Source organism: Ceratotherium simum, chromosome 2 (assembly GCF_057802395.1).
Source record: "Ceratotherium simum simum isolate JZ-2026a chromosome 2, ASM5780239v1, whole genome shotgun sequence".
In the NCBI taxonomy this organism is placed as follows: Eukaryota; Metazoa; Chordata; class Mammalia; order Perissodactyla; family Rhinocerotidae; genus Ceratotherium; species Ceratotherium simum.
The window spans coordinates 3,374,862-3,389,110 of record NC_141901.1 but is presented as its reverse complement, the minus strand read 5'-3'; the positions used below and the strand labels follow the sequence as shown (position 1 = coordinate 3,389,110).

At 38.2% G+C, this 14,249-nt stretch overlaps 1 protein-coding gene across 2 annotated transcripts; it reads left to right on the top strand.

Moving 5' to 3' along the window:
* Window positions 1–20: 20 nt before the first annotated feature.
* YOD1 (YOD1 deubiquitinase) lies at window positions 21–9,040 on the top strand. 2 transcript variants are annotated; one of them, XM_087437360.1, is made up of 4 exons: window positions 21–424; window positions 884–968; window positions 1,759–1,918; window positions 2,958–9,040. In XM_087437360.1, exons 2-4 carry the CDS (start codon window positions 960–962, stop codon window positions 3,659–3,661), a joined length of 873 nt encoding a protein of 290 aa, XP_087293486.1. In that variant the 5' UTR covers window positions 21–424; window positions 884–959; the 3' UTR covers window positions 3,662–9,040. The 2 variants fall into 2 exon arrangements, with proteins under 2 accessions (XP_087293486.1, XP_087293479.1); XM_087437353.1 differs by lacking the exons at window positions 21–424; window positions 884–968 and having other exon boundaries at window positions 1,466–1,918.
* Window positions 9,041–14,249: the final 5,209 nt, after the last annotated feature.

Below are 14,249 nucleotides of genomic sequence, written 5' to 3'. Positions count from 1 at the left end.
CAGAGGGTATGACTGGTGACAGGAAAACCTTGCAGAGATTAACGCTTTCTTCCCTGAATCCCAGCGGGATCTCGTTAGATCTATAAATTGGAACGTAAGCTTTAGAAGGTGCTTTGCTAGAGTAAGCTACCACAGCACTGGAGCTGATGACACCTTTAGGGTGTTTGCATATCCTTCCCATAGGTCAGACATTGTAACTAAGAAAATCACTACTCTCATCGCTGAACCAGGAGCTCCCCTGGACCCATCCAAATCCTCCAGCGGACGTCTAATCACCTTCTTTATTCTCCCTCCTACCTCCCACGCTATACCATCTGTTATGGTCAACTTGAAGAACCAAAGAGAAAATTGCTCCAGCAGAAAATTGGGTCATGAAAGGTGGGAAAAGATGTACAGATTCCATATAACTTATTCAGAAGTTAAGGTGAGTTTGCATTTTCAAGTGAACTTTTCACAGTTGCACCCAGGACCGTTTGATGCTTGATTCTGTGGATAAAGCCACTCTACACAGGGTAGGACTTGCTGTTCTGAATCCACGATGAAAAAGAACGATGAGTATTGGCTTCTTGGAAGAGAGAGTAATTCAGAGATGTCTTTATTCCTCCTTCACCCGGGATTAAATTCATCCTTCAAAACAACTCAAATAGTATCTCCTCTTTGGAGCTTTTTACAACTCCTAGTATGTTATAGGCGCCCTCTCTGTGCCTGTACAACTCTGTCTTTATCCATTCAGCAAGTATTTATTGAGCACTTATCTGCGAGGCACAGTCCTTAGTTCTAGAGATACAGGGTTGAAAAAGGTCACATAATCTAGCATTACCACGTGGCTGTGAAATTCAGTGGCTATGCGTCCTTTACACCCCACCCTCTCTCTCTATTACAGTGAGTACTTGTTATTCTGAAGGCAGGAATGGAATCGTCTTCATATTTGTATACCCAGGGCGGGAACTGGAATCTGGATGACACAGGTTAGTCCTCTTCATTCCTCCCCCATATACTGCCACCACCTGAATGTAGCAACTGCCCTGGGCCCAAATGCTGACCTCATACTGTGCTTTCTGATGTGGCAAATGGACATTGTCAGGTTGCAGTCTCACGGAGGAAAGGCCAGTCGGCCAGCCCCTTTAATCTCAATGAGTCAATGTTTGCTGCAGCCATGAGTCTAGTCACGAGTACCTGATTGTTTTTGACAGGTCCTTTGACTCACTGACCATTCTTGGCATTCGTTTAGGTTCTGAACTATGATTCTGTTTCTCCCGGTGTAGTTTGGAAGCCCCAACTTAATGATTTCTGACCTCACTAAGTGCAAGGTTACATTCCAATGTACTCGATTCAGGAACTCCTTTCCCCGCCCTCTTCCCTTAAGCATATATGCTGCCGACGCGGAGGGCACCTCACTCGCTCTATAGGTAGCAAGACCAGTCGTACTTTAGGAACACGGATAAATCTTCATTCTTTGGCTCCTGAAGGGTGGGGGCGAAAACTTGTCACTTTAAGAGAGTTCACTCTTAAAGGGCTAAGGGAGAAGCTGCACCAAAGTATCGCGAGAACTGTGACCACCAGCGACTTCTCGCGATGTTTGGCCCGGCAAAGGGTGGCCATTTTGGAGTCCAGCCGGCGGCTGGTTGCCCCGGCGGCGTCTGCCAACCTGCTGCTGGGACCAAAGGTGGCTCCACGGGTGTCTGGCCCATGGGAGGCCGGACCGATACGATGTGGCGGCTCCGCTGCAAGGCCAAGGATGGCACCCATGTTTTGCAGGGGTTGTCCAGCCGGACCCGGGTGCGAGAACTCCAGGGCCAAATTGCCACCATCACCGGGATCGCCCCCGGCTGTCAGCGAATCCTCGTCGGATACCCGCCCGAGTGCCTGGATCTTAGCAACGGGGATACCGTTCTGGGGGATTTGCCCATCCAGTCAGGTAAGGGAATCGAGGCTGAGGCCAGGGAAAGGACTGGGAGGACGGAGAGGGGCGTGAGGGAGAACAGAGAACCAGTCAAGGTAAGCTGGCTGTGGGTCGGCTGGAGGCTTTGAGGACAAGGATAAGGATAAAGAACAGAGAACTCTTAACGGAGGCTGGGGCAAGTGTCTAGCAGCTCCTTGACTTTACACATGGTTGAAAGAGACAGGGAGGGCCCAACCTATGTGAGAAGCCTTGGAGTCCGCCCTTCCTCCGTCTGCTTTCTGGTCCACCTTGAGAACGTCTCATTCATTTTATTTTCCCTCTGCGTCCAAAAAAGTGTAAAAAAGTGGGACCTGTTTTCTCTGTCCTGATGGTTCTTTTCCCCTGTATCACTGAAAGATGATAGCAGGTCTGAAGGATGCAGGATATACTTTTCTTTTTTGCTTTCCTGGCTTGTTTTTGCAATCACCTTCATATATATTTACTTTGACAGTTAAGTATACTTATTTTAGAGTTTGCTTTTACACATCCACTAAAGGCACTTTGAAGTTCTGAACAACAGCAGTTATTTCTGTCCAGTATTAAAATTTGAACAGCAATATTGATAATTAAAAGGTTTCCGCTGTTGTTCAAAGATCCTGTAAAAACTAAACAGGGTGCATATGTTAAATTTCAGAAGGAGGAGAACCCTCTAGTGGCCTAGCCTATGATAAACACCTTCTGGAAGATTTGTGCTTTTAACATGAAGAGAGCAAGCATAAGGAAATTTTGTTCTTGGAATGTATCTTTTTAAGTAAGTATAAAGGTGTATAATCCAGGCCGCTTCACTAAATTGGGATGCAACCTAAAATGTTTTGTTCTTTGTTCTGTTTTCATCTTTATGAAGATTCATTGAACAAGAAGTGTTACTGGTTGCTTGTTTGCAAAGCTGTGTTCTCCCAAGTAACCCCAGCTTATACTTTAACTCCTTCTGTTTGTAATTTACAGACTTGGCTAGTGAACACTCAATTTCACCTATAATTTGTGTGCAGTTCTGGATTTGTTTTATTTTTAACAGGCGACATGCTGATCGTTGAAGAAGACCAAACCAGGCCCAAAACTTCACCTGCATTCACAAAACATGGTGCTCCTAGTTACGTCAGGGAAACTTTGCCTGTGCTTACCAGAACCGCGGTCCCAGCAGACAACTCTTGCCTCTTTACCAGTGTGTACTATGTTGTTGAAGGAGGAGTCTTGAATCCAGCTTGTGCCCCTGAGATGAGATGCCTCATAGCAGAAATTGTAGCAAGTGACCCAGACTTCTATAACGAGGCAATCCTGGGAAAAACAAATCAAGAGTACTGTGACTGGATCAAAAGGGATGATACTTGGGGAGGAGCTATTGAGATATCAATTTTGTCCAAATTTTATCAATGCGAAATATGTGTAGTGGATACACAGACAGTAAGAATTGATCGTTTTGGGGAAGATGCAGGATATACCAAAAGGGTCCTGCTTATTTATGATGGCATCCACTATGATCCACTTCAGCGTAACTTCCCTGACCCAGACACCCCACCTCTGACCATTTTCTCCTCTAATGATGATATTGTTCTTGTACAAGCACTGGAATTAGCAGATGAAGCTAGAAGAAAGAGACAATTTACTGATGTAAACCGCTTCACCCTGAGATGCATGGTATGTCAGAAGGGATTAACTGGACAAGCAGAAGCAAGGGACCATGCCAAGGAGACAGGCCATACCAACTTTGGAGAAGTGTGATCTATGCATGATGAGGATTGAAGCCTACTACCTCACAGATCCAGAAGGCTCTGGGTTTTCCAATAAGCTATTTGTAACCCTAAAGAACAAAAGGACACAATGCTTGAACCATCCTTTTAACTTAAAACCACTAAGACACTGAAATTCCTTGTTAAGATTAAAATTAGTGTGCAAGTTTACAGATGTGTGTCCACAGTGGTGATACATGCCCTCTTTCTGCTGGAGCAACAGAATAGGTGGTCCTTGCCGTCTACTGACGCTAACCTGAAGATTGAGTTTTAGTATTATAAACTAGCACCCAGCAGCATTAAGTTGTAGAAGAAAACAACTTCATATTTTGGGTTGTGCAGAAGGCTTCGTGTGAGGTCACTGGACATAAACCACAGTGTCTCCAGTAATTGAGTCCTTTAAAAAACTCTGAGTGAGTTAATAGTTTCTAAATTATGAATTGATTCCTCAAATGAAGATACTCAGAATTGTCAAACCTGATTTTATATTGCGATTTGGTATACTTTATAAATGTGTACTTAACCAATTGTAAGTACATAAATAATTTTTACTGGGATGAGTCTATTCCTTGAGAATGTTACCTAAAAACAGAAACTGATAGTGCCCAATTTAGGATTTCTAGAGTATGAAAGTAGAATGTATGAGGGGAAAGGTGCCTGAGCAGCTTACTGAAGCTTTAAAAGAATGTTGGCCTCGTGTTTTAATGCAACTCATTTATTGATTTTTGTCACGTCGAATAAAATTTTAAAATTAAGCAGGGTATTTTTTTTTACCTGAAGTTCCTTGAAATTTGAGTGCTCAAATTTTGCTTTTTTACATAAAGATTTGTCTAGAGGAATTTAATTTCCTCAGCTTTTTGTTAAGAGCACTTCCTCCAACTCCTAAAAAAAATCTACATCTAAAGTGATAATGCTGTGCTTTGGTTTGGTTTCTGTGAGATCTTTTGCTTACCTGAACAGTATTCGTTTTCATGCTAGCCTTATCCCGCCATGAATGCTCTTTTGCATAATTTCACATTTCTGCAAATTAGCACTTTGCTTATCCACGATCTTTTACTTTGACTTTGAAGAATTCTAAAGCAATTGGGATAATGTTGAATGAATTTGTTTCACTTCCAAATTATGACAGTTTTTAAATCCTTGCCTTATTCAACTTTCTCAGAATTCTACTTCTTAATATTAGATGCGTAGCCATTTACTTCGTGAGCTAATCTGCAAGGCACACCCTCTAAAATTTGGCTTCACTATGAAATCTTCCAGGTAAAAGTTTTCTACCTCTTTTCTTAATTCTTCTGAAGATCAGGGATGCTAAATTATAATTTGTTATGTGTTATCTCACATAATGTGAAGAGGCTTAATGTTGTGAAGTTTTGTTATCTTGGTCTCATTTTTGATTAAATATTTCACTTAGAAAACCAATGGTATACTTTAAAGCAGTTATATCTCTTTCAGCATATCTTCTTGGGAAACGTTTTAAAACTGAAATTTACTTTTAGCGCTTGCACTTGGTGGAGGTGGCCACATAAAATTAAGGAATACGTAAAGAATTTAGGAGAAAAGTACCTTTAAGGAACAATTCACAAAGTATGCTTGAAATCATTAGATGACATTTTTTAGTACCTTTGTAAATTATTATGGTCAGCATAACTTAAAAGTGTTTAATTTTCTATTTTACTGAGCCTTAAAAGTAATAGCACTTGTGAGCTTGCTATACTTAGTGTTTGCCAATCATAATGTGTACAAATGAATATGATTGAAAATCTCTTTGTACCTGTCTGTCAAGGTTTTTGTGTTTCTTGTTTCCCCCAGAAGATATTAAGTTTAAAACTGTAAGTTAAAAGTATACTACTGAGTAACATCCATCAAATTGAGCTTTATGCATCATTATTCATAAAGCTTGCCCTCCTTCCTTAGGTACTTCAGGAGCCAAACTTGACATTTGGTTACTGGGAGTTTAGAGAAGTTTATTCATGCAACAAATATTTATTGAGTAATGTATAACCAGGCATGTATTGATGTGTTTCTCAACATAAATTTCTGTCATTTTAAAATTGAGTATATTTTATCTACATTGGATTAATTTAACAAATGGAAAGAAATAGAACCTGATATTTTATAAAATTAAACCCTTTCATTTTGTGTGTTTTTGTTTGAGTATTTAAGCTTATACTTTTATGGCAAATGTCTTAAGTATTTATTCAGGGGATCTTATTTTATTCTATTATACCATCTAGGTTGTTCATTCACCAGTTGAACACTGATACTGAGTCAAATCACTCTCAATAATGACTTTTTAAATTAATCAGCTGCTGAAATTCAGTACTAGTACTTGAAAGTAATGCTCTGATCATGGAAAATTCAAGATGAAGCACTGTTTGCAGACCATTTGATTTAATTATTGAGGATTAAAGATCTAAATTTGTGCTCATTCTATGTGGTTTGTTTTTTTTTTTTTGGTGAGGAAGATCAGCCCTGAGCTAACATCCATGCTAATCCTCTTTTTGCTGAGGAAGACCAGCTCTGAGCTAACATCTGTTGCCAATCCTCCTCCTTTTTTTCCCCAAAGCCCCAGTAGATAGTTGTATGTAATAGTTGCACATCCTTCTAGTTGCTGTATGTGGGACGCCGCCTCAGCATGACCGGAGAAGTGGTGTGTTGGTGCGCGCCTGGGATCCGAACCCGGGCTGCCAGTAGCAGAGCGCGCGCACTTAAACCACTAAGCCACAAGGCCCGCCCTAAATTTGTGCTCATTCTAAACTCAAGCTTGTAAGCCTCACAGAATTTAAAGATTTTTTTTTACCTCCTTAAACTCTTGAAATTAGTTTATTAATTTGTGTAAATTCTAGTCTTGAGAATTTTGAAAACCTATGGATTTAGTATTTGCAGCAGGATTAAAAGAAACTTTTTCTTAAATTTGCACTTGATCATAATGAAACCCTTCTTCCTATTCATTCAGTTTTTGACCATAAAAGGGTTATTTTTTTAATTAAAATGAAGAAAGTTTACATTAGTGGCACAGTGAAAGAGGATTGTGCTTTCCCGTCCCCCATTCCTGCTTTCCCTTACTTTTCTTTCCCTTACTCTTCTTTGGATTTAAAGATTAGCTATAGGGCTATGAAGATGCACTTCTAGATACAGTGATTTCAAAAGTTAAAATTAATATCCCTGGGAATTTTGTGATGTTATAGTCGTATGAAGACATCATGTGTTACATCTTCTGTTAATGTTTCATGGTTGATTTCTTAATTGTTTCCCATGAATGAAAAATAGGCACAGTCAAGTGGTACCCTTGAAAGTTTGGCTGCTGGTCACCTTGACCCTGTTGGCAAAAACTAATGTTGTCATGCCACTTGATTATTCCATGAAGTTCAGGTCTCAGCAAAATCATAATCAGGATGAATTAACATATTATCTATCTATATTTGCCACTGAGTACCCACACCTAACATGCTTATCTACCTTATTCTGTCTTGTGTAGGCATCAAAACATGTATGTTGCAAGTTGCCCTAGCTAAACGTAGTTTTTTATGTCTTTTTTGAAAAAATTAGAATGGAGAGTATGCAAGTTAGTAGCAGAGTGATTTTTTTTCTTTACGAATCAGGTGGCCTTTCTAAACTTTCATATATTAAGATTTATGTTCTATCATGTGTTGAGACACATTTGTTATTATTTGCAGCACTTTAAAAAAATATGAAGTAAAAGTTTACATGTTAGCCCTCTCCAGGGATCTTATTAAAGACATTAAAATATAATTCTTGAGCTGCTAACAATCAGCTCTTCTTAATCAACAATTAGCATCAGTACATAGTGTATCCAGTGGTATAACATTCTGGTGTTTTGATAACAGTAGAACTCAATTTCAGTAACTATTAAGAGCATGCTCTGTGCCCTAGCATTCAAAATGTTACTTATTTCTATACTGTGATTGTTCTTTATCATTCATTTTACAGTGCAGTATTCAAATTTGTCCTTGTAGCACAAAGATGACAACTTTGAAAAGATTCTTTAAGCTCTTGATTTGTTTCTCAGCAAACTTATTTTAAGGGAGCTGATTTTTGAGTCAGAGGCCTTAAAAATGTCATATATAAGCAACATCATTTTTAAGCCTAAAGTAAAACACTTGATTTGAATAAGCTAGTTTAAGTAAAGATGTTTTCTTACTAAAAGAGTTATAATAATTCGTGCATTTCATCCAACTTAAAAAGAATGTAAAACTTCTCTGTAGGAAAGGGTTTTATTTTTTTTTTCTCCAAAAATTAGTTGGCATTTTGTTTACAGTGCTTTGAATATTTGACTTTGAAGAAATTATTATCTTGATGTTTAATTGTGGCGTGATGATTTAAGTCTTGGTTCATATGAATTTAAGGAGATTGCTAACCCTCCCACGCTATTTTAGAGTGAAGGGAGAAAGGAGTGGGAGGATAAAGGACCATTTAACCAGAAGAGATTCTCAAATGGATGCATTCCTAGCCATGAATTACGCTTTTCAGAAAATTTTTCAAGCAATGCCTTTGTGTTACCTTAACCATCCTCCCGTTTCTTGGCATAGGATGTAGCAGGGCCATAACTGAAAAGCTTATCATTGAAGTATAAAACCACGAATATAAGCATTTGCCTTTTTATACTTGTTTTTGAAAATGCAAACCTACATCTAGGAGTTTAGAGATAGTGGAGATAGATTTGGTTAAGTTGTGAGTAAACAGGTTAACCTAAGAAAGGTTTAGAATTTCTACTAAGGTTACATGAACCTGGCTTTATAACTGATATAGGATATGTAGTTAGTTGCAGCCCGTAAGTACTTAAAAGGACCAGGGCACCTAATTCCTGACAGTTTTCCATTTCACCTTGGTGCCATTCATGACGCAAGCTGTTTAAGAGTAACTTTTTCCTTTAAAAAAGTATTGAGTTCAGCTTAAAATACAGAATAAATATGTATAGCTTGTCAAAAGGGATAGAGAATGACAGTAGTCCTATATTTCCTGTATTGATGTAGTACAGGTGGAAATTCCTAAAGCAGGGAAACCACAAACTGTCAAATTTAGATCTTTAGGACATGACTTGAAAAAGTAGTAGGAAAAGGCAAAACAGAACAAAGCTCTTTTTCTTGACATAAGAAAATGTTTTTTCTCAAAGAATATGGACAGTGTTTTCTTGTTTCAAAAATGTTCTTTTGTCTATTTGCCAGCATTTTTTCAAAGTAAATGCACTGCTGCTTTACCTGGGAGATGTCTGATTTCCTTTTGTACAACTCTTATGTGATTTTGCCATTGTCATTAAAATACATTAACTTTATTTATGAGGTGTATGATTTTAAATATCTAAATGCTGTATGAAGTGACTTGTTTTGAAGGAATAAATGAAGTGAAAATATTGTTGTCTGAGCATATTTTGGGGTGAGGGCAGAGGGCCAGTGAACAGCTGCTACACTCAAGTTACATATTTATTATCAAAAGCTAATAGGTACTGCTTTGACTTGTGTACCAAAATCCGTCAAGGGGGAGCCTTAATGACTTTGACAGGAGAAACTAAAATGTTTCTTCTTTTTAACACCGGAGGGCATTTGACATTTCCCTTCCTTGACTCCAGATTTTTCTGGTATGCAGTCAGCTCCAGAAAGTTGCTATTCAGTGTCTGTTGCTGACAAATTGTCAAAGTGGGAAGACTGAATGTTCCCTTTTATTTATAATAGGCTTAGATCTGTGTGAACTTAGATCTGTTTGGAAACTGCGACATCTCTCTGGGAGAATTTATTTAATCTTTGACAATGTCAACATTTAAACATTTATTTGAAACAGCACTGGAGTTATTAGAAATGGCCAGAGTTTAGGCTCTCTAACTAAATTGAACTATTTATCCTTTCCTTCTCATTAGAAGCTTAAAAATTATGGAATTGGAACCATAATGTAATTTAATCAATTTGTGCACCAGGACAGAATATCTTTGGGGGTCAGCATAAATCCAACCTAAGAATGTCAAGGCAAACCTCGTTTTAAAAGGTGGTAAGGAGTCTCGTGGGCTGTGTGATGGTGGCTTGTTGAACAATAAACTGCCCATAAAGCAATGCTTCTCAAAGTGCATTCACATTACCTGGGAACTTGTTAGAAATGCCAGTTCTCAGATAGAAATCAGAAATAAAAGAGGCCAACAACCTGCGTTTTAACAAGCCCTCCAGGTGATTCTGATGCATGGTAAAGTTTGAGAACCACAGCTGTAACCACGGTTTTTTAAATGAACAGATGTCAACTTCCAGAGACCACTGATGGCTTATGTCAGTCCTATGTCCTAGGCCTTATGTAATCCATCTTCATCCACTACTTAGGGACAGTTATTAAATTTAAAGATAATATAAATTTGGAAAAGACTGATAGTACCATGAATGACAATTCAAAAATCTCAACAGGCTGAAAAACTCTAAGATTGAATACTCATAAATGTGAAGTCCTGCCCTTAAGTTCTAAAACAATCCATTGTGTGAGTCCAGCATGGGTAAAAACCTGGCTTTGTAGTTGATTTGATGAAGAGACAGCAATAGTACTTAACTGTAGTTCTGATCCTAGCAGGGCAATATGATGGGCTGCAGAAATAGTTGGATTTTAATAGTTAAAAGATCTAGAAAAAAGGAAGCTATAATAGTGTTAATGTATCCTGCTTTAGCCACATTGCATTGGGAGTTTGGATGAGAGTTTTACCTGTAAAACATGATGAAAAACTAAGGTTTAACAAATGTCATGTGATAGCTAAAGGAACTGGGGATACCTGGAGAAGAGAAAAGGGATTTCAGATTGATGTGATGGCTAACTTCAAACTTGGAAAGGAGTTGTGTGGAAGAAGAATTAGATTTATTCTCTGAGGCTCTAGAGGAAAGAACTCAGACCAATAAGGGGTGAATATTGCAAAGTAAAATTTACTTTAAAATCTGAATACAAATAGAAAGGGATGCTTTAATGTTAAAACTCAAGTGATGTAGCCTCCTGCATTGTGATAAAATAGAGCTAGAAGTCATTACCCCTCCGACATCTTGAAAATTTTATTTCAAATGCTAGTTATGGAATGAAAAATTACAAAAAGAACTTCTTCCCTAGAAGAAGAGCATTTTTTTTCTTTTTCTCTTCTTTACCATCCCGTTAGTGTTTGGAAAGGAATGGCTTGTGCTCTTATTTAGTAATATAGAGGCTGCAAAGCAGGGCTTCCATATTTGGTAGTAGTATGTACAATGCTTATCTTATATCTCTAAGCCTAAAATGAGAGACTCAAGAATAGAAAAGCAGGCATCTCAAATACTTTTTTATTATAAAAATTTGTTCTGACTTGGATTGTTTTTGTCTCTGTTGTTTTTACAGATTTTGAGGGTTTTTATCAGAGGAAATCAAATGCCAGGCTATCATGAAGATATTTCCTGAAGCTCACTAAAACTTTCATGATTTCCCTATGTGTGAGTTTAAAGAAAAAAAATCAAGAATTCATGAGGAACCAGCTCTGAGAATAAATAGTTCTCTTTCTTTGCTTTAGTAACTGCCTCTCTCAACTGTTTCTCTGCCTTGCTCTCCTAAAATTCCTTCTCTACACCAACAAGACTTTTCTGATCCTACTCTGATGGCATTCCTCTGTATTCAATTGAAGGGCTTCATTAGTGAATCTTAAGATATTAGAGCAGGTGTCACAGTGACTTGGCCATGTTCTAAAACCCTAAAGATGACCCACTTGAGTAATTGCAGTAGGCTGAAAGCTATTAATTGGGAGTTGAAGCCTACTCAAGTCAGGTTTGAAATTAGTGCTGAAGTTAGATACAAATTATAAACAAAATTATTCCTGATAACCCCTTAACTGGCTCATAAAGTAGAGTATATAGACATCACCATAACTTTGTAAGTCCAACACAGCTAGTCCCCACCCCGGTGTTGGAAGAGAGATGCTCATTCCTGGGATGCAGCTGTTTGAGTTCCCAACCTACAGTGAGTGTGGTTCCCTAGGTCCCATCCCTTGGTGAATCTTGGGCTGCAGTCCCTGATCCCCTGCTTCTGTGAAGCTGTGAGAAGCACCCCTCAGCATCTCAGCCAACCATTCTGGAACAGAGATATGTCTCCAGAGGAAAGTGGCCCCAAATGTTGGGTGCACTACACTAAACCTCTATCCTCATACCTGATCCAGGCCTGGCAGTTCTTCAAATTCTTTACTATGTTTCTGGCTCCCCACTGCTTTAGCAAAGAGGGTTTGTCTGAATTACCTAGTCCAACATTACTGAAAATGGAAGTCCTCAGCAACACCTTTCTTTTGGTAATCAAGAAACAACTACCATAAAATTTGTGGGGGGGGGGGGGAAAGATATAGTCTTGGAAATGGAAATATCAGGTATGAAGCAAATGAGTTAATAACATAATTTTTCAATCAACAGTGGAAGAGAGGGGTAGTAAGAATTTGTCAATGTTTATTTAGAACAGTCCAGAAGGAAGAAGCAGTTTATTAAGTTACCATGAATATTTCTAGCACAGTTCATTTCAATCCTGTTGGATTTTTTTTTTTAATTTTTTTTTTTTATAATTTTATTTATTTATTTTTTTCCCCCAAAGCCCCAGTAGATAGTTGTATGTCATAGCTGCACATCCTTTTAGTTGCTGTACGTGGGACACGGCCTCAGCATGGCCGGAGAAGCGGTGCGCCGGTGCGTACCCAGGATCCGAACCCGGGCCGCCAGCAGCGGAGCGCGCGCACTTAACCGCTAAGCCACGGGGCCGGCCCATGTTGGATATTTATATTGAACTAAATAGAAAATGTGTCCTTTATTATGGAATAAGAATCATTTTTTAAAGTCTATTATATGGGATATTTCACAAAATTATCCATCCTAATTGTGAACAGAACTTTATAGCTGTTAGAATTCCAAACTTCCTTCTACTATGACGACTACTTTGCATTAGGATTGATAAATCTTTCTCTTATGAATTTTATTGGATTGAATTACTTCTTCCAGAGCTTGATTATTATGGAGTGAACTGATAAAATCAAGTTTTAAACCTATAAAACTAAGGAACAGACTTTGAATTATGTTGACCTTCTGCCAAAGTGACCCTTTCCATTAGGCCCATCCTTTAACATCTAGCCTTTTTCTTAATCTTACTCTGTAAAAATGAAGACTGAGAAAATGATCTTGGATTTGGCTAGAAGCAGCTAAAGTCATAATATATCTCAGATAAATTGTTAAGCAGTTATCTTTAATTTAACAAACCCTTATTGAACTTCTACTTCTTTAAAATATGGTGTCAAATACCTTAGGATTACAAGGATAGTCATTCATTCAATGAGCATTTTTGAATGCTAACATTGTTTCAGGAACTGGCCTGGTGCTGTGTATACATTGGGGGAAAAAACACAAACAATGCTATAAAGGAATAGAAATACAGGTACTATGAAGAGAATAATGGGGTGGGAGAATCTAACTAAAAGTGGTGAATCTGGGAAAGCCTTTTTGAGAAAGTGACATTTAAGTTGAAACCTGAAGCATGAGTAGGAGTTAGTCAAAGAGTAAGAAAAACATTCCAAGTATGGGGTATAGCATTTGCAAACACTATGTTGCAGGGGGAAATGAAATATTTTCCATGCCACTCTGGCCACAGTGTGATAAACAGGGTAAGAGGGATGTGAGATGAAGTTTTAGAAGCGAGCAAGGATTCAGATTTGCAGCATCTGTAAGCTATATTAAGCACTTACCCTAATTTATATTTACCACATTTGTTTGCTTGTTTATTTTATATATGTGTTCCCAAGTAGTTTGTCCGCGAGGGCAGGGACCGGTTCTCTCTTATTACCATTGTATTCCCAGTACCTAACAAAGTACTGGACACACAGTAGACATTCAATATATATTTGAATGAATGAACATGTGAATGAATGAAGTTAATGTGTAACTTAGGAATAAAGTTATCCTAAGATCATTGGGAGGACATTAAAGCATTTTAAGGAAGGCACCAGATTTATATTTCTCCAAGTTATTTTAACTGCTCTGGGGAGAATGGGTTAAAAGATGCAAGAGTGGAAATGGAGGACCAGTTAGGAGGAGGTTACTGCAGTAACCTACGTAAGTGATGATGGTAATAATTAGAATAGTTAACATCTGTTGAGCACTTTCAGTGTTCTGAGCATTTTCATGTATTACCTCATGTAAAATCTTCATAATAACTCTATGAGATAGATAACTATTATTATCATCTCTATTTTTGTAGATATGGTTACTGAGGATTAGAGAGGTTCAGTAACTTCCTCAAGGATGAAGAGCTAATAAATGGATGACAGTTTGGACTAGGTAAATGTCAAGAGAAGAGATAGATTTAAGATATATTTTGGAGATAAGATCTCCAGGACTTGGTGACAAGGGGAGTCATAGAGAGGGAAGCATCTAAAATGTCTCTCAGGGTTTTTACTTAAGCAACTGGTCAATGAAAGTGACATTTAATGACTCATGGAAGATGGAGGGGGAGAATATTTGGAAGGAATAGAGAAAATAAGAGATCGGACATTCAGTTTGAGATGTTTGTGAATCATATAAAGGAGATGTCATGAAGGCATCTACAGGTCTGAAGTTAAA

Excerpts from the sequence above, each read along its gene's own strand:
- YOD1 (XM_087437353.1), top strand. The coding sequence starts at position 1,576 with ATGTTTGGCCCGGCAAAGGGTGGCCATTTTGGAGTCCAGCCGGCGGCT. Across the intron at positions 1,919-2,957 it reads GGATTTGCCCATCCAGTCAG|GCGACATGCTGATCGTTGAA; the intron begins GTAAGGGAATCG and ends TATTTTTAACAG.